Below are 19,032 nucleotides of genomic sequence, written 5' to 3'. Positions count from 1 at the left end.
ATCTGCCCCCAACCTTCTCCTGTATGTCAGGTTTGGGTCTGAAGGGCTCGGAGTGGCTGACTACTTCTCAGTAGAGGAACTGTGCTCTGTACTTCTGGACTTCTGGTGTACTGGTTTCCCCAGGGCAGAGCTGGTGCTGCTATCTCTAACTTACAGATGTGGAAACCAAGGCAGAGACTAATCAGAGGACATACAGACCTAGTCTTCCCAACTCTTGGCCTAACTCTGTGGTAGGTCAGGGCTCATGGAGATTTCAGGTGTTTTTGATTCAGAATAAATTTTCTAGAACTTACTCTGGAGCTATACACAGAGTTCAACCACAACTGCCTACCTGAGGGGAGCAGCAACCACAAGCCTCTGAGACTTCTGGGCAGAAAGCAAGTCCAGCAGGAGGTCTCCCTGGGACTAGAAACCTCTTGGGATGGGGACCCAAGCCATGGCCTGCCCAGGAATGATATGCTAACATCATTCCAGTGTTTGCCCAACGTTCAGGCTTTTGAGGTGCAGTGCCCTCCTCCCAATGTCTCCTGGATGCTGTGTATCACAGGCCAGGTGGGAGCCACTGCCTTTCTCCTAGAGACAAGAAAAACTCGACAGGCAGAACATGTGGTTTGTCTACGGCAACTTTTCCAGCACTGTGACCCTTTCATACAATTCCTCATGTTGTGGGGGTCTCCAACCATAAATCTATTTTCTTTGCTACTTCAAAACTATAATTTTGCTACTGTAAATATTTTTGGAGATAGAGGTTTGCCAAAGGGGTCGCTACCCACAGGTTGAGAACCATGGTCTAGCATCCCTGCAAAGAAACCAAGAGCTGTGCCAAGGGCTTTTCAGCATAGAGCCAGGCAGGCTAGCTGGGCCCTGTGTGCACAGAGAGCTTTGCTGTCTTCTTCCTCAGTAATTCCAGTGCGGACAGGTCATGCTTCCCAGACCAGCAAATGATAGACACGAAATTCTGTTTTAAATTAAAAACATTTTTTTTTCTATTTTTCTCTCATTCTGAGATTTTTCATACCAACGTCAATAGTAATGTGCCAGACAGGAGCCAAGTGCAAGATCACCGCCATCTGATGCAGGCAGAGGTCAGTGTCACCTTTCAGCTGACCTGGGCAGAGTCCAATCTGTTCAGCTCCACATCTGTTTCCGAGTGTACAATGCTCAGTGGTCAGTACAGATGTCATGGATGGGTGCATGGATGGGAAGCCCCTCCTGGGCCTCCCCACATCTTGTGTTTCCCAGGGCTCATCTCCCCCAAAGTAAGGGAGAAAAGGGTTCTCAGAAGGAATCTGCTACAGATGAGGTCCAGGGGGTACTCAGTACAGGGGGTATTGAGACTGACCAGCTGGAGGTGAACAGCCATTAGAGGAAGCACAGGGGTGAATGGAGAGTGTCTTATTCTGGAGTTCATCCCCAGCCCTCAGGCAGCCAGGCTTCTGCACTAGGAGAATGACTTGGGCTGGTGTGTTGTCTTTTGCTGCCATGCCAATGCAGTCTCCAATAGCAAGCTCTGGGTAGCTTCCCAGACTGTGGGCCATTGATGGATTGGGGAGGATTTTCTCTGAGGTCCAGGGTTGTCTGCTATCACTGAGAAAGTAGAGTAGCTTGCTTGGGAAAAGAGCAACCAGTCCCTATGTTGAAGTGACACAGATGCTGCCCCACTTGGGGTATGGAGGTGGCAGGATGAGGGTAGGAACACAAGGCTGTTGGGTAAGATAGCCAGGCAAGGGCTGCAGATCCCATGGGTGCCATGGGACAAGGAACCAGGCTAAAGTGAGCTGGGTCTGAGAGCGTGGGTAGCAACCCGTGGAAGGCACCACTGTGGGCAGAGCAGTAGGTGTCAGCACAGGACCCTGTCAGGAAAGATCAGAGGGAACTGATGAGTCCTAACCTTGACCAAGAACTGTTCTTTTTTTTTTTTTTTTTTTTTTTTTAGCATCCCCGTTCATCCATTCATTTATTTAGGAAATGTTTATTGAGCACCACCTATTTGCCAGACACTGCTTTAGCAAAGCCTTTCTGCTTTTTTTAAATTAATTTATTTATTTGTTAAAGATTTCTGCCTCCTCCCCGCCACCGCCTCCCATTTCTTTCCCCCTCCCCCGATCAAGTCCCCCCCCCCCCATCAGCTCGAAGAGCAATCAGGGTTCCCTAAGAACTGTTCTTGCTGCTTCCCAGGGGCCTCCATGATTCAAGGAGCTGGTGGTGGGTAGTGTGGCAGCTGGTCCTGCCCTTCTGGGGCTTTCAGCATACCGACCTGGACCTAACCTCACAGCATGGATATCAGCCATGTGTCTAGGATGTCACCTCACTCCTCAGTCACTTCTTCAGTAGCAGACCATGAATAGAAGATTCCAGGTCTCAGTCACTGCATCCTGGTCAAAACTTTAGTACTGACCTCTAAGGAGCAAGATGACTTTTCTATGGCACACTGTGATGTGGGATTTGAACTGAGGTTTGACACTGGGCAGTCAGTCTACTTTTGAGCTGACTGCCCAACCCCTATGTTCTATGCTTTACCCTGTGACTCTGTTTTGTGAACTGTGAAGTTTTGTACAGGTGACAATACCACTCTGTCACTCAAAGGGAGAGCCAGCTAGCGAGACACTTGTTCCAGATCCCCTCTTTTAGGCACCTCATTGGCCTTCCTATTTCTGGAAGGATTCACATGGTGCTCACTACTGTAGGCACCTTCCCCTGGGCTCCTTCACAGCAGGGCTGGGGTGAGATGAACCCAGACGACTGAGCCACTCACAACCATGTCCATGTTTGAGGGCAGGGTCAAGCTGGCCTCACCAGGCTGCTGCGATGCACTGACGCTTCCAATCTTTTCCTGCTTCCTCCGCTTGGCTCTCTGATTCTGGAACCAGATCTGCGGTCAGGGAAAGAAAATGGACATGTGTAAAGGAAATACATCCAACTACTCACCCCACCCCCATTTGGTATCTTCCCCCAACTCCAGAACATTAGCATCCCCCCAAGAATGAGCACTTCACAGTTTATAAAATCACACCTTGGGAGGGGGAGTTCATTGCATCTTGAGTCTGGAGACTTCAGGGAAGAGACCAGTGTAACAGGATTGGGGGACATGCATGAGTGAGAACTGAGAAGGTTTAGGTGGGTCTGTGGTGAACAGAGCTTGAAGATCTGAGGTCCTGCTAACAGCTGCCACCTGGAAACAGGAGCTGGCGTGTCAGATTCATCAGTCTCCAGCCTCCAGTCTCCAGCAATCTTGATGATCTTTTCTTTCTTTCTTTCTTTCTTTCTTCCTTCCTTCCTTTATCTTTCCCTTCCTCCCTCCCTCCCTTCTTCACTCTCTCCCCCCTTCCTTCCTCCCTTCCTTTTCTTGTTTTATGTGAATGCTTTTGAGTTTTTAAATGCCGTGCAGGCCAAATAAAAGCCATTTGTGGGCTGTCTTCCATCAGCAGGCCACCAGTTTGCAACCCCTGTGGGTCACTTGGCATCTATTGGTTGAACATTGGCCGATCTCTGCATTCCTGGGCGCCCTGATGGTCTCTGACATGCAGCCACTTGTCCTTGGTGATTCTGGGGAAGCAAGTGTTGGTTTCTAGACTTGATGGCAGATGCAGGTGTTAAACACAGTTCCAAGTAGGAGGAACTTAGCCGGACTAAGACGGGGCTGGGCTCTAGCCAGAGGAAGGGGGTTGAATGGAACGTGCATTGGGCTGGACCTCTATTTTGATTCTGAGTGAGAGCAAATAAACTGCAGGGTTTTGTTTTTTAAGAATGATGTCGAAGTCTCTGTGTTCAGAGACAGTGCCGGCAGTGTTGCTGTGGGACAGAGCAGAGCCTCATGCCAGCCTGAGACTTTTCTAACAGAATGTGGTGGTGACAAGATGGCAGATGTTAGATTTGGCTGTTAGTATAGAAACCCTGTCTCTGACCGTGAATCCTTGGTCTGTCTGCTGCTCTGCTTCCACCAAGGAGATGAAGGTGTTCTTTACCAGGCTGGCCAACAGTGCCCTGGTCAGCCAGGCCTGCCATCCCAAATGTCGGAGTGGCCCTCCAGCTGAGAGGGATTTGCACAGTTTTAAACCATTGAGAAAAGAAACAAAAGGAATAGTATTTTCTGACACTGGCAGCTTGTACAAAAATCAGATTTCCACACTTGTAAATATAATTGTGTTGGAATGTCACCATGGTCACCTGTTTCTTTCCTGGCTCTGGCTGCTTTCAGGCCACCATGGCAGGGACACTGGCCCTCCCTGACAGTGACTGTATGTCTAGCCAAACCCAAGGTGATTCCTCTTAGCGAAAATGTTGGCTGACCCCAGTCCTCAGCTGCTATAGCTGATAGCATGGATAACCCTTAGAAGCATGAATGAGCTGCTGAGAGAGGGCATGGGACAGAGATGCGTGGAGAGCACCAGTGTTTACCCACTAGAGATTCTTTATTAGACGAGGGTAGTCTCACTTCCTGGAACCCAGGAGATGGTTCAGCTGGGGCAGCTCTGCAGGGCTGAGGGCCCAGCAAGGAACTGGGTGGTCACTGTACCTGTACTCGAGCTTCAGGCAGGTTGATCCTGGAAGCCAGCTTGGTCCGGACATGAATGTCGGGGTAGTGGGTGAAGCGGAAGAGCTTCTCCAGTTCCTGTAGCTGCTCCATCGTGAAGGTGGTGCGAACTCTCCGCTTGCTCTTTTTTTCTTCTGTGGGATAAGGATTCAAGTTGGTTCAGCAACCTGGCTGTTAGTCGCTTGGGGAGATGTTCATGTTGCTTCCTTCTCCAAGCCCATGGCCACTGCTGAGCCTTGGTACCTGGCTCTTTGGTATTCGGGGCTGCAGACCCCTGGCCTCATTGACTTTCTTTGCCTGCCTCAGACCCTTTGCCTGCTGGAGTGAAACAACTTGTTTCCCTGTGTTTTAGCTGCTCTGAGCGTGAGACAGGGGAGTGGGTTCTGGTGGCTGCAGCTGAAAGATCCGGAGAGCTGGGATGTGACCAGAGCACTATATAAGCTACCCCTGAACACAATAAAGTTGGCGTTCTTGTTTCAAGGATGACCTGTCTCGTGCAGGTGCCGCACTATGAGCATAGTACTGTAGTACACACAGCACAGACAGACGCTACACTACATGGTACTGTAGTACACACAGCACAGACAGACACTACACTACATGGTACTGTAGTACACACAGCACAGACAGACGCTACACTACATGGTACTGTAGTACACACAGCACAGACAGACGCTACACTACATGGTACTGTAGTACACACAGCACAGACAGACGCTACACTACATGGTACTGTAGTACACACAGCACAGACAGACGCTACACTACATGGTACTGTAGTACACACAGCACAGACAGACGCTACACTACATGGTACTGTAGTACACACAGCACAGACAGACGCTACACTACATGGTACTGTAGTACACACAGCACAGACAGACGCTACACTACATGGTACTGTAGTACACACAGCACAAACAGATGCTACACTACATGGTACTGTAGTACACACAGAACAGACAGACGCTACACTACATGGTGCTGTAGTACACACAGCACAGACAGACGCTACACCTTGGAATTGGAGGTTAGCAGCGTTGACTTCTAGAAGCCCCTCTAGGCTAATCCTCTTCTCCCCAGTGAAGTCAAGTAAACCTTCTAGAAAATTTTCTGATTCTGTGCCTTTCTTCTGTTTAAATGTCTTTAGGGCACACCCCTTTGTCTATAATAAGAGATGGAAAGCAGACCAAACCCATCCTATTGTATTTTAAAATAAAGTTTTATTGAAACATAGCTCTATGTATTGCATTTTGTATTATTTCTTCCCAGTTTTGCATTATAATGGTGGCACTGACTCATTGCATCTGAGAGCATATGACTATAAAGACTGAAATAATTACCATCGGGCCCTTTACAGAAAAAGTATGCCAACATTGTCTTACGAAGTGCAGGTCAAGCATGGTGGCAACAGAGCCCTGCCAACTTATCTCCAACCCACCTGACTAGCCTCAGTTCCATTCAGGTTTGGCTCTGCCATTTATGGGGCTCAGCACAAAATGAAAATGTGAGGGCCCCTGTTCAGAAGAGTCCAAAGTCTTTTCCCTTATTACCTAGATTGTCACTCTCTGTCTGTCATGGTATTTATTTGTTTGTTTATGTGTAAGTATTTGTATGTGCACATGCCTGTGTGTGGTGTATGTGCAGGAGGACAGAGTGCTCTGTTCTGTCATTCTCTGTAACATCCCCTTGAGACAGGGTCTCCCACTGAACTTGGAGCCAGAAAGCTCCAATGATTCTCCCGTCTCTGTTCCCAAGCGGGTTACAGCTGTGCATGTAGATACATCCCGTTTTTCTACATGTGCGCTGGGGATTTGAACTCAGGTTCTCATGCTCTTACCTACGGAGTCATATCCTCAATCCTCATGGTGGCTTTTAATTTACTATTTAATTCTCACAATGATGGACATATACCAAAGGAACAAACAGATACAACAAGCTTTCATAATTAATAAATTTCCATGTCATTATTTGTGAGCTGGTGGCCCAAAGAAAAATATGACTACATATGGACACCAGTCATACAAAAAAAAATACTATATAGACTTGCTTCTCTCAGGGAGATCTTTCAGAATGGGAGATTCGGCTGCCTTTATACTTTAGCCCCTCAGAGAGCCAGGCAACAGTGGATGCTGGTGGAGTGACGAAACTCTGTGGTTTGTTTTCTGGCCAAGGCATCTGAAGATAAAGCTGCAGTAGTCTTAATTGGACCAATTACAGAAGTGTAGACAAAACACACAAACTCTCAGCCCAAATTGTCTTCACTTTCAGATGAGGACAGAGTCCAGTACCAGGGAAGACTCAGCACTCATGCTTGGAGGACTCAAACACTGGAAAGGCAGCTCCTATCTGCCTGCAGCCTCCTTTCTGGACAGTGTACCCCTGGAAGGCAGGAGGCTCTCAGATTAGCCAAGCAATCAATGCCCAGAGAGAGCTTCACCAATATTTGCTCCAGATGAACAGCCCCGAGGACAGAGGACACGGTTTTGTAAAATACACCTGAAATTTTGTAGAGCACGTAGATGACTGATGAGAGCGGACGTGCTTTAAAAGGGGAGGAAGAACTGGGCAATGCCGGCAGTTTAATAGCTGAAAAGATCCACTAACATTCCTTTCTTCTTTTGCAGGGGATGATGCTTGTCACAGGATGGTAGAAACCACACCACAAGACCTGAGCTCATTCTGTTAACCTTCACAACTTGAGAACATTTAATTTACTCTGTACTTGTACTTGCTGTTTATAGGGTGAGGTAGGAGAGGTGAATGATAGATGACCAAATACAAATCCACCCTGAGCAGATTCTGCAATCCTTCTCCTCAGGGATGCTTGCCTGGGGACCTTTAGTTGAGGAGGAAAATGGCATGTGCATGTGTGCACTCTGGGGTGTGTGTGAGTGGAGTTGGGTGTGTACTTCTCTTTTTCACAATCAACCATGTTGTCTCCTATGTTGTAGGAATGAGATTGCATAGTCTCACGCACCCATCATATACCAACTTTTATTGTTAATCCACTTTTAAAATCTCTTCAATTTGGCTTTTTACTCCTTTTTACTGACTTCACAAGTTTTTTGTGACTAAAGTATCATCTCCCAATAGCTTTTGTGCTGCTTCTTATTGCATCTACTTATTTGTGTGTGTGTGTGTATGTGTGTGTGTATGTGTGTGTGTATGTGTGTGTGTATGTGTGTGTATGTGTGTATGTGTGTGTATGTATGTGTGTATGTGTGTGTGTATGTGTGTGTATGCGTGTGTGTATGTGTGTGTATGTGTGTATGTGTGTGTGTATGTGTGTATGTGTGTGTGTATGTGTGTATGTGTGTGTATGTGTGTGTGTGTATGTGTGTGTGTATGTGTGTGTGTGTATGTATGTGTGTGTATGTATGTGTGTGTATGTGTGTGTGTGTGTATGTATGTATGTGTGTGTGCATGGACATTTGCTAGGGAGAAGATATCGAGGTCGGAGGACAACTTGTGGTGGAGCGGCTTTCTCAAAGATTATACTCAGTCATCAGGATTGACGACAAGTGCCTTTACACCCTTTCTTTTAGTAGTGTGCCATCTCTGGTAGAAATCAAACTTCTACCATCTGCTTTCTACCTTTCTAAGTCTACCCTGCTTTTAAGTAACAATAATAATAACAATAACAAATTTATTATTGAGACAAGTTCTTATGTAGCCAAGTCTGGCTTCAAATTTAATATGTAGGCTAGAAAAATATTGTATGCCATTGGCCTTGAGCTACATGTGCTCTGATTGAATTTTTTTTTCCTGAGGGATGATAATATGATGGTGATGGGAATGTTCAGTCACTCTAGTGATCCTTTCTAGAAGAAAGATCGTACCTAAAATTCACATGCATGGGGACATGGAGGCTGAGTTCCAAATGGACCCGCTTAGCTCAAGATGCTGAAGCCCTTTTTCAAGACTTGTTTGTGGTTCTTGAGATTTCAGTAATCAATGATGATTATTTTCTTTTTATAATATGATTATTTCTTTGTCCTTATATTTATTTTGATTTTTCGTATAGCTTTTTTTTTACAAATAATATATTTTGATTATATTCTTTACCCTTCTAATGCTTATTTTTATTTCACTTCTGTTCTTGGGAACAACCTCAAACCAGAGAGACATAAGCGGTAGTGAGAAAACTCCAGAGCTGAGGTCACTCACTCCCAGTGGTTGGGTTCCCAACTAAGGTCAAGTCCATTTGGGAGAGACAGATAGACTTGAACCCTTGAGTCAGGAAAATAATTCAGGACCAGAGGCTGGGCATCATGCAGAAAGGTCAAAAATGTGTTGTCCAAAATAGCAGCTGGTAGATCAAAGTTGCCATTGAAATAAGAAAAATAGAAAATTCAGCTGCTCAGCCATGTTATCCATAGCAGGACAGCGCAGTGTGGTGAGGGGCTACCATGTTGGACTGTAGCTGTACAAGACAACCATCACTGTGGAATGTTCTGTTTGGCTGCTCTTTCTCATTGGACTATCTAAAGGATTATGAAAAAATTGTGTTCTGGGCCAAGGTTTGTGTTTTTTCTCCATCACAATATCATTTATTTGCCACTAATCTCCAAAAAAGGACATATGAGATTGGTGTGGTGCCAAATTTGATGGCCTCAGAAGAATCTGAAGTATAGACTTTGCCATACTTGCCTCTCTACCTGTGTCTGGGAAGGAGGGGGCTGTTAGCAGGAGAGATTGTGTCGAGATTCTCTGGGGGTTTACTCAGAGTCAACCTCACCAAGGGCTACAGGACTGCAGGGAGGGAGAGGCAAGTGCAGTATGGATGAAGGTCAATGCTTTAGCTTTCCCATTGTGTGCTGGTAGAGGTTGCCAGAGGCCAGGAAGTTTGTTGCCAGGCGACTGATCATAATCGGTCACAGGAGACAGGAGCAGGTACCAGAAGACGAGCAGTGTAAGCAGATTATGGATGGAGAAGAGACTGGAACATGATGCAGCCTATACACCTTTGGATCCTCAGAGATTTCTTCATCAAAGCATTGAAAATCTGAGCCCACCAGGGAAGCTGTTCCAGGCCTAGGATGGAGCCCTTCATAGATGCAAGAACACTGGCATTCTGGATCTCTGCTCTGAGAGGATTAGGAATCATCAAGCCCCAATTTTACAAGCAGGAAGGGTCACTGATGGAGAGTAAAACAATCCTAGGGTTCCTGGTCCAGGCCTAGCATCTCCTTCCCAGGTTCTTGGCCACTTTGATCTAGCAGTTGCTATTTTGGACAACATATTTTTGACCTCTGTGCAGGATATCCAACATCAGGAAGCCCACGGCTCCAGCTCATCCCAGCAACTTCATTTTTGAGATGGACAAGAACACCTGGGGCAGGGAGAGGTGGATGAAGACAGCCAGGACAGCTACCTCTTTCATGTGGCTCTTTCTGGCCATTGTTAATTCTGGGAGGTGTGAATCACACTTCAGTGAGTCTTCAAAGAGAATGAGTTAGCAGAACTTAATTAAAACTGAGTCGTTTAATACATCGATCATAATAAATACACAATTTATGTAGGTGATTAGGCCACCTAATCATAAACTGATGTTTCTTTGCTCTCAACTCCTTTCCCTGATTGTTCCTTGTCTGTGGTTTGCTAATTGGCCCTGGCCATGCAGTTAAAGGTCGGGGGTGTATGGGTGGGTGACATGAATGTGAGAGAGAAGAGAGGAAAAGGAAGGGAAGATGATGTGGGATTCCCCTCTGTATGCTGTGAATACCATTGGTTAATAAAGAAGCTGCATTGGGCCTATTGCAGTGCAGAATAGGGAAAGGCAGGAATTTCAAGCAGACAGAGAAGGAGAGAGCAGGTAGAGTCAAGGAGAAGCCATGTAGCAGCGGTAGGAGACAGACACTGGACAGAACCTTACCAGTAGGCTACAAACATGTGGTGATACACAGATTAATGGAAATGGGCTAATTAAGATAGAAGAGCTAGCCAATAAAAAGCATATGGTAATAAGCCCAGCATTGTTGTAATAATACAGTTTCTGTGTGATTATTTTGGGTATAAGCGGCCAGGAAATGAATGAGCAGCCCCCACCAACAGCTTGGTGTGCCAACATGGGACTGACTATGCCCACATAAAATCTGAGAGAGTTTGAAAAGAAATTCTGGACAAAAAGAAACAAACAAACATAAAACAGAATTTACTGCAGCTTTTTGGTAGCTGAATTTTTTCTGCCTGGGTGGGCTCTGTTTGATGGTGGCGAGCATGGGTGCTGTGGCTCTTTTAAGAGAGTTCTTCTTGATTCAGCATTAGCAGCAAAAAAGCCTCATGGGGTTTCAAAATGGTGGCTTCCTGGTTTGTGCTAGTTGCACAAACAGTTCTGGCTTTTTCAGGACGCTAAGCTCTTAAATGGGGTTTGTGAGCAGACTGCTACAACTTGCTTAAAGCAACACAGACCTGCTGTGCATCTGGAAGTGAGGCTATGAGCAGGACTCACATGGCTGGCACTGAATGGGCCTCTGTCATGTTGGACTTGGTGGATCCAAAAGGCAAAGCAGCCTTAGTCCTGTCAGAAAAGGATTACAGATACATGATAAAGACAGATTTAGATGAGAAAGATCTCTACATTGGATAAATATATGTAGGCTTAAGGGAGAGAAGAAAAAGAATATAGTTAGCTATAAAAGGAAGTAATTTTTTTAAAAAAATAAGTCATTAAGGAGACAGATAAAGACAGTCATAGATTAGATTAAAGGAGTAAAGAAAAATAAGCCACATAAAGATGGAATATACAAAGAGAGTCTAGACATTATCCTGGACACAGAAGAAAGTGACTGACAAACTGCCAATATAGGTGGAACTGTCTTTGAAATTTCCTGCTTCATGAAAATGTTTGCCAGATACTTGGGCTTGTAGGCTGAAGATGGATGCTCCAGTGTTACAGAAAACTTTGGGTGACTGTTTAGGAAGCGAGATGTTTCTGTCAATTCTAGAGTTTTGGAAGTTGCTTACAATGTACTTCCTGTTAACTTAGGTAATATTATATTCTTCTAGAGTTGAAGAATAGCTAGTTATAATTATAGTTTTCCTTAGTTATAATAAAAGATAAAATAGTTATAAATATTGTATATGTAATTCTTGCTTGTTACCTGTTTTGTTATATGTAATTTTACTATGTTGAGGTTAAAACCTTCCTTTTTATTTAGACAGAAAAGGGGAAGTGATGTGGGATTCCCCTCTGTATGCTGTGAATACCATTGGTTAATAAAGAATCTGCTATGGGGTGGCCTATTGCAGTGCAGAATAGGGCAAGGCAGGAATTTCAAGCAGATAGAGAAGGAGATAGAAGGCAGAGTCAGGGAGAAGCCATGTAGCTGCTGTAAAAGACAGATGTCAAATGCCACATGGAACCTTACCAGTAGGCCACAACCATGTAGTGACACACAGATTAATAGAAATGGGTTAATTTAAGATAGATATAAGAGGTAGTCAATGAGAAGTGTGAGGTAATAGGTCAAGCAGTGTTGTAATAATATAGTTTCTGTGTGATTATTTCTGATCTGGGTGGTTGGGAAATGAATGAGCAGCCTCTGGCAACAGGAGGAGAAAAAGGAAAGAGTGTAAGATAAAGGGGTAAGCAGTGAGAGACCTGTGAGAGGTGTGATCCTGCCCCCAAAGATATGTCCAAATTCAAACTCCTCTTAACAATGCATGGGGTTTTATTTAGAAATAGTCTGTAGATATAATTAAGTTAAGACTCAAGATATGACCACTCTGGAGATAGGGTAGACACGAATCCAATGACTGGTGTCCTTCAGAAGAGAAGGAGGGACTCTCTGTCTCTGTCTATCCCCTCATACATGCATAAGCACACACACAAACACACATGCATAAACACATGCAACGCACACGCATGCACACATGTATAAACACAAACACACAGGTACACATGCATAAACACTTGCACACACGCACACACATGCATAAACACATACATAAACACACGCACATGCACACATGCACACATGTATAAACACACACACATACACAAATACACACAAGTGGGAGGAAGGAAGGACTCCTGTGACTATGGAGGCTGTCAGAAGCACTCACAGACAGGAGAGAGGTCGGGGAACTAACCAGAGGAAGGGGAGGAGGAGAAAGGAACATGGGGAGGAGACATGGTTTTCAAAGTCTGAAGGTGCAAGGCATCTGAAGGGAGGAAAGTTTCAGAAATACATATCTTTGCGTAGAGGAGAAGGTCTGAATGAGTGATGGAGGTGAATGCAGACACAAGCAGGTCAGGTGTGTGTAGGACTTTGAATAGCCCAGTAACGAGGCAGGGGCAGAGGCTGAGCAGCCAGAGCATGAGGACCAATGAACCTACTGCCTTCTTTTTGAAAATAAAGTTTTATTAGAGCACAAATATATCTATGCTTTTCACATTGTCTATCGGTGTTTTCAACCTCCATGATAGAGTAATTGTGACAGAGACCATCATTAAAGCTTAGAATTACAGTATTATCCTTTACAGGAAAATAAAAATCTTGCTGACCCTTGCTGTAGGACATTCCTCAAACACCCAGAATGTATCTGCCCAAGCCAGCTCCATCAGACAAGATAGGCACAAGTTGACCCTGCTCCACGGTGAATCTGGCAGGAACTATCTTTGTGACTGGCCACAGTTTGCTATATGTGGACATTCACTGACTCTGGACATTCACTGATTCCTCTTTACCTCCTTAGTTACCTTCCTGCCCAGGGAACACACTTAGTGCTTCTTCACCAAGGAAGCCAACAAACAGTCCATGAGCAGGGGAAGGGATGTAAGAAGATTTCACAGAGGCTGGGTAGTCCACACAGGTCTCCTTTTCCCCTAGGGCTAGGGTTTCAGAGGTTCACCAGTGAACTAGGCAGAGATGACGCCTTCCTCTTCAGGCTCAGAGTCTCCAGTATTGAGAGAGGTTTCTTCCTGACTGCCTTTCCCTTGACTTTGGAAAATCCCTGGGTTTCAGAGGGATAGCTTCTCCCAAGAGGAGTAAATGGTGGTTGAGTCCAATATCCTTTCACAGGTTTCTACTGATTTGAGATCTGAGAGGGTCCAAGCCCTTCATCGTGAGGGTCCCAAAGGCAATGGACCTTAGTCCATGCTAGGAAATTCAAGCCACGGGCAATACCCTGGATTGGCCTGGGAGCCTGGGTGACAGGTCCAGTTCTGGCTCTTTATGAACTTTAGATCTGAACAACCCACTTTACCTCTTGGAGTCCCAGCCTCCTCAAATATCCTGGACACCAGATTCATGTGGAGCTTTTAGAGTACAGATTTGTGGCCTCTCCTTGAGCTGGTGTCACTATCTTAGACATGGGATCTGAAATGGCACAGTTAATCCAGGCTTCTTACATGGTGGCAGTAGGGGTGGGGTTGGTTATTTGCATGGAGCTGTGACTATAAAACTGGACAGGAAAAATCCATCTGGCTCATTGTTTCAGAGGTCTGTAGTGCACCATGGCAGGGGAGGCATGGTGGAGCAGCCCAGGGTATGTGAAATGAGGGGCTGGTCACTTCATTGTAGGCTTGGTACAGAGTGAAAGAGGAACTTGGGGCCAAGATATATCTTCAAGAGACCCACTTAGTGGCATACTTCTTTCAGGAAGGCCTTCTCTACAAAAGGTCCCATAGTTTCTCAAAATAGTGTCACTAGCGGGGCACAAGCATTCAAAACATGAACCTGTGGGGGAGGTTTCAGATTCAAACCATCACTGGAGGTTATATCTACCAGCCACTCCATGGAGTCCTGTACATGTAAAATGGAACAGCAAGGGGCCTGAAGCTTTGCTGCTGTCCTTGGATGCTGCCCTTCTAGGGGGGTTTCTGTCCCGGAGGAGGGACAGCACATGAGAAGCTTAAGGGCAATGGCCAGCCACCACATCCTGAGTTGTACCCAGGGCTCCTCAGATGGTGGGGAGGGACAAGGGTAGTTGACAGGATCTGCCTACGAACCACCTTGCTCCTTCCCACATGGCATTGTGACTGGACTTAATGCATGGAAGAAGTCTTTGCTAGGGAAAAAAGGACTCTCATGGTTTTCTTTGGGGCTTTCCAATAGCACGCCAGAGCTGGGAGGAACTGTACTGAGATCTCTCTCTGCTCTTTCATGTTACCTTTGAGGAAACTGAGGCCCAGATGAGGAAGTGATTTGCTAAAAGTCGTCCTGTGCACTGACACTGTGTCTGAGTCCCTTCCCTGTGCACCCAGCCCTGCATACCCAGCACATCCCAGACGTCCGCAGACACCTTTGTACTTGCTGCCACATTGCTGCCCATTTGCCCTATGTCTGCTTCAGTCTTTTTCGTCTTTACTTTGTGTGTTTGCTCAAAAGCACACATGTGAAGAGAGATCCTTCTGTCCTGACCACTACCAGTTATCAGCACTATCAACACCATAGGGAGCTAGGGTAGCAAGCAGTAACTCCAGAACTATTGACATAGTGGCTTTGCATCTGTGAGTAGCCAAAGTCATGAACTGCCAGAGGGACCTGCTCCAAGGGTTGGGAAAACTTTAAACTATGACCATAAATAACTTCCCTTGCATGGCCATAAGATTCTAGGGCTCAGGGCTAGTACTAATTGCTTATGCAGTTTTTGTAGGTGATTTCTCTCCTTTTTCATGTTTGCCTTCTCTAAAGTGGGTCTCACATATATGAGCATGAACTAGAACAAGGGAGATAGTACTAGCTCGGGGCACCCTCCAATGCTGTGGCTGTTATTTTGGCCAGCACTCTCTGGTGTCTGCTCTGGGCTTAGCAGGAACATACAAACGGAACATACTAGAATCTTCAATGGAGGTTTAGAAAGAGCAGTCTCTTTTAGCTATCAGTAGCAGGGGCACCCTCCTCTCTCTCTGTGATGGGGAAGGTGGTATTCATTTATACAGCTGCAGCAGATGAGACCCAGGTTAAAACTCCCAGTGAGCTGGCTTCTGTGAATCCTTAATTGACTGGAATACCAGCGAACTTCTGAAAGTTGAGCCCAAGCCCTTTTCCTATGAGAAAACCAGCCAGCTCCCTTGCTGCCGGTGGCAGCATCTCCCCCAGCTAAGGACAGCAGCTGTAAGGAATCTCTGTGGGAGACTGGCTGGGGGCGGGACTCTGTGTGGGGAGGCAATGCCATCAAGGACCCCCTGAGCTTCCTGCCTAGTATTTTCTTAGATGAAAGGGGTGAAAACAGGAAAGACCAGGGTATGGTGTGAGATACTCCAGGCTCACAGAATCCTGACCAAATGGCATTTGAGACTTCATAAGCACTAACATCCCTCACTCTGATTGCCTGTGCTGCTTCACAGAGATTGCCTGTGCTGCTTCACAGAGCAAAGCTGAGATCAGAGAGAACAGGAACTTAACTAAAGTCACACAGCATACTAAGATAGGTTGGAGACACCCTCTGCCATCCCAGATTCCACAGCAAGGGGTATCCACTGCCCTGAGTGAGTGCTGGCATGAAGAAAAGCTGAAAACTGTTTGGTCATTTATGTAGGTGTGTGTCCTTGGGAAGCTACAGACTTGGTATGGGGAATCTATGAGGACAGGGCCTGGCAAACCTTGATCTACTAGAAGCCATGCAAGCTGATGCAAACTGAGCTCAGCTCGTGGGGAGAATGTGCTAGAAGCAAGGTTTTGGGTGTGCCAGGGCTTGAGTTCAGCTTGTGGCTTCTAGTTTTGTAACTTGATGACATTGTCCACCGCTTTATCAGCCCAGTTGCCCTAATTTCTACCCAAATGACAGTTCCTGGTCATAGCCAGGTCAACAAGAGTCTGCTCTATGGCCCTGCATTTTTCAATCGGCTGAGCCAATGGGCTTCTGCGCTCTGAAGAGCACGGTTCTGATTCAGACTGAAAATCCTAAAAAGCATCTGGCCTAGACCTACTATCACTTTGGATGTCACAGCTCCTTGTTTTATTGATGAGAACTGTCAGAACCTCCCCAGAGCCCTCGGGACAAAAGAGAATGACCAGAAGTCACTTACCTCGGGACTGATCCTGTGGGGGCCTCTCTGGCTTTGAACCTGGGGTTGCTGTCTGCCTGGAGTCCTCTTCTCCTATGCTTTGCGGTCTTGGTGTGTTTCTTCTCTCTGAGGGCCTCCTCAGGATAGCCTCAATGGAGAAGGACAGGCCCAGCTTCTCCCGAGCCTCATTGTACCCTGAACTCTCCTTCTCCATGTCCTCATGGATTGTAGGGCCTGCCTTGGCCTGCCCTGAAGCCAGCTGGGAGGGACACTCTGTGTGTGCCCAGGAAGATACCAGCAGAGGGTGGTGTACTTTCATCCTGGAGCTTCTGGGGATTCGGAGGGCACACAGAGGTGGTGTTCAGGGATCCTGATCCTGGGTGACTCGAGCACGATCCCTTGGACACAGGGACTTCCATGGACCTCGTACACATACAAGACCAGGAGTGGCTTCCAGCGGAAGAGCTGACGTCCTGTGTCCACAGGTCACAGTTGTCACCAGACAGAGCTTCAGTTTTCCAGAGAGGGTCTTGGAGGTGATGGCTTTCCCAGTCAGCAGTCACTGCTCAAGGGTAACAGAAACAGAGAGAAACGATTCAGAGTTGGTAGGGAGAGGTCCTGGAGCGAGTGTCCACCTTTGTCTTCTTTTCTGACTTGTGTCCCCTTCCTGCTGACCTCAGATAGTCCCTGAGAGGCTATGGTGCCACCTATGGGCCCTATGTGGCCAAGTGAGCCCTGAGCCTCCCTGGACTTGAGGGGCCTTTGCAAATGCCCTCTGGACTTCCTCAATTCAGCTTCCAGTCTCCAGAATGAAAGAAATTTCCAGAGCCCATGTGCCTTTGTAGATCTTCAGGAAGGGTGGTGCTGGGTCACTAACACACTGCCAGGCTGGTGTTTTCCTTCATAGACCTCAGGCCTGTGTTCTAACTGCCTCCTGCACACCTCCCCCCGCCTGGGGTGCTGTTGGTTCCCTTCTACTCTCTCCCTGACCTCCAGTCACATACTAAACTCTTTAGCCACCTGCTTCTCTTTCGTTTGGGCTTCTTTCTTCTTCTTTCTTGCTTGGTCACCCTTTACCTGTCTCTGAGACAGTCCCAAAGCGTCTTTGTCCAATAAACCCCAGCTTGGAGCTGACAGTCACTGCTCTATCTTGCTAGGAATACCGTTCAAAGGATTGTGTGTAATAAAGGAGGAGGGTTGGCTGATAAGGGGAATAAGTCCCACCCCAGGAGATGGGATGGCATTCAGGTGTTGGAGCAGAGAGCTGTGGGAGGCAGCCAGGATTGGAGGATAGATACAGGATGCCACGCAGAGGTGTGGTGCCGAGAAATGGCCAGGTGGAACAGACAAGCAGAAGGTGGGGGAGGGATGGCCAGGCCCAGTAAAATGCATTTATACACTCAGGCTTAGGAGTGCTCATAGGATTTGCAGAGGCTTAGAGACTGAGCCAGGGTGCGGTGGCAAGGGTCAGCTCTGTGTTGTCCCTCACAGATTTGTGTTCCTTGCCTTGCATGGACGACATTCCAAAACCCATGTGGGGCATGTGGAGAAACTCAGGCTCAGACCAAAGGGATACAGGGGAGGGGAGGAAGGACTTGAGGACTCCCCTGGATACCTCAGGCTGTTAGAACAGAGTGACTGGTGCCATCCAGCTGTGTATTTCAGGGTTAGAAGAGGGAGGTGGGGCAGGCCGGCCTGAGCTGTGGAACAGGCCAAGTGGTCCTGTGTGCTGGAATCTCTGGGATGGCTGGGAAAAATGAGGTTCCGCAGTGATCTTGGGTCACCTATGGAAGTCTGATGAAGCAGGGATTTTCTGACAATGGAGCCACCATCTTCTGATCTAAGGGAGGGGCGAGAGCAGAGTGGAGAGGTTAGTGAGTCAGAAGTGGTTTATGGAATGTCTGCTCCTGCTGGTGGCCTGCTGAGTCATGTAACTAGCTCTCTGAATGGATCCTGGTGCTTTCCTTAATTCAGGAGAACATTCATGCAGATGGGCTAGTGCTCTTTTATATTTTGAAAAACTCAGAAACCTGATTGGCATTTCACTTCTCTCTCCTCATCTTGACTTTAGGTTAATATTTCACACGGCTCAAGTAAGGGATATGTAGAAGCCATGTGCTAATGAACTGTAATCAGACAAATGGACAATTTGCTCACATGAAAGTTAAATTTATGCATCTTAATCTAATTAAGCCACAGAAGTATAGTGTGATGTACACTTCCATTGTCTTATTCTGAACTGTATAGGTAAGTGTTGGGAACGCCCACAGGCTGTGTCTCCAGGCTATTGCCTTTTACAGAGCTCAGTGAGTTATTGCCACCACTAAAACCCGGAAGCTGCCTCCAAATTCAACACTTCTGGTTTCAAGGAAACGATACCATTTTTTTTTGCAACTATGATTTTAGAGAACTACTTAACTGCCACATAAAAGTAAATAAATGAATAATAAACAACCCAGGCAAGATGGAGAAGGGCGAGCATTAGGCACACTTGCTGCCTTTGCAGAGGATCTACGTTTGGTTCCCAGCGCCCACGTGG

At 46.6% G+C, this 19,032-nt stretch overlaps 1 protein-coding gene across 4 annotated transcripts; it reads right to left on the bottom strand.

Annotated features, from left to right (window-relative positions):
* Positions 1-900: 900 nt before the first annotated feature.
* Isx (intestine specific homeobox) lies at positions 901-17,687 on the bottom strand. Of its 4 annotated transcripts, none has more exons than XM_041663759.1 (5): positions 17,571-17,687; positions 16,515-17,055; positions 4,517-4,668; positions 2,797-2,872; positions 938-1,853 (listed from the first exon to the last, which is right to left on the bottom strand). In XM_041663759.1, exons 2-5 carry the CDS (start codon positions 16,810-16,812, stop codon positions 1,585-1,587), a joined length of 795 nt encoding a protein of 264 aa, XP_041519693.1. In that variant the 5' UTR covers positions 16,813-17,055; positions 17,571-17,687; the 3' UTR covers positions 938-1,584. The 4 variants fall into 4 exon arrangements, with proteins under 4 accessions (XP_041519696.1, XP_041519693.1, XP_041519695.1 ...); XM_041663761.1 differs by having other exon boundaries at positions 17,514-17,660; XM_041663762.1 differs by having other exon boundaries at positions 901-1,853; positions 2,756-2,872; positions 16,515-17,675.
* Positions 17,688-19,032: the final 1,345 nt, after the last annotated feature.

The sequence above is a fragment of the Microtus oregoni genome, unplaced genomic scaffold (assembly GCF_018167655.1).
Source record: "Microtus oregoni isolate MIOR12 unplaced genomic scaffold, Mior012 000014F_ref0000157, whole genome shotgun sequence".
Taxonomy (NCBI): Eukaryota; Metazoa; Chordata; class Mammalia; order Rodentia; family Cricetidae; genus Microtus; species Microtus oregoni.
The sequence above is the reverse complement of the archived record's forward strand: the minus strand, read 5'-3'. Positions and strand labels throughout refer to the sequence as shown.

What these genes read in the sequence shown, in the direction of transcription:
- Isx (XM_041663759.1), bottom strand. Translation starts at nt 16,812, where the DNA reads ATGAAAGTACACCACCCTCTGCTGGTATCTTCCTGGGCACACACAGAG. An exon ending in CCCACAGGATCAGTCCCGAG is followed by an intron (nt 4,669 to 16,514) that starts GTAAGTGACTTC and finishes CTTATCCCACAG; the next exon opens with AAGAAAAAAAGAGCAAGCGG. An exon ending in CAGTGCATCGCAGCAGCCTG is followed by an intron (nt 1,854 to 2,796) that starts GTGAGGCCAGCT and finishes CTTTCCTGACAG; the next exon opens with GGTCCTGTGCTGACACCTAC.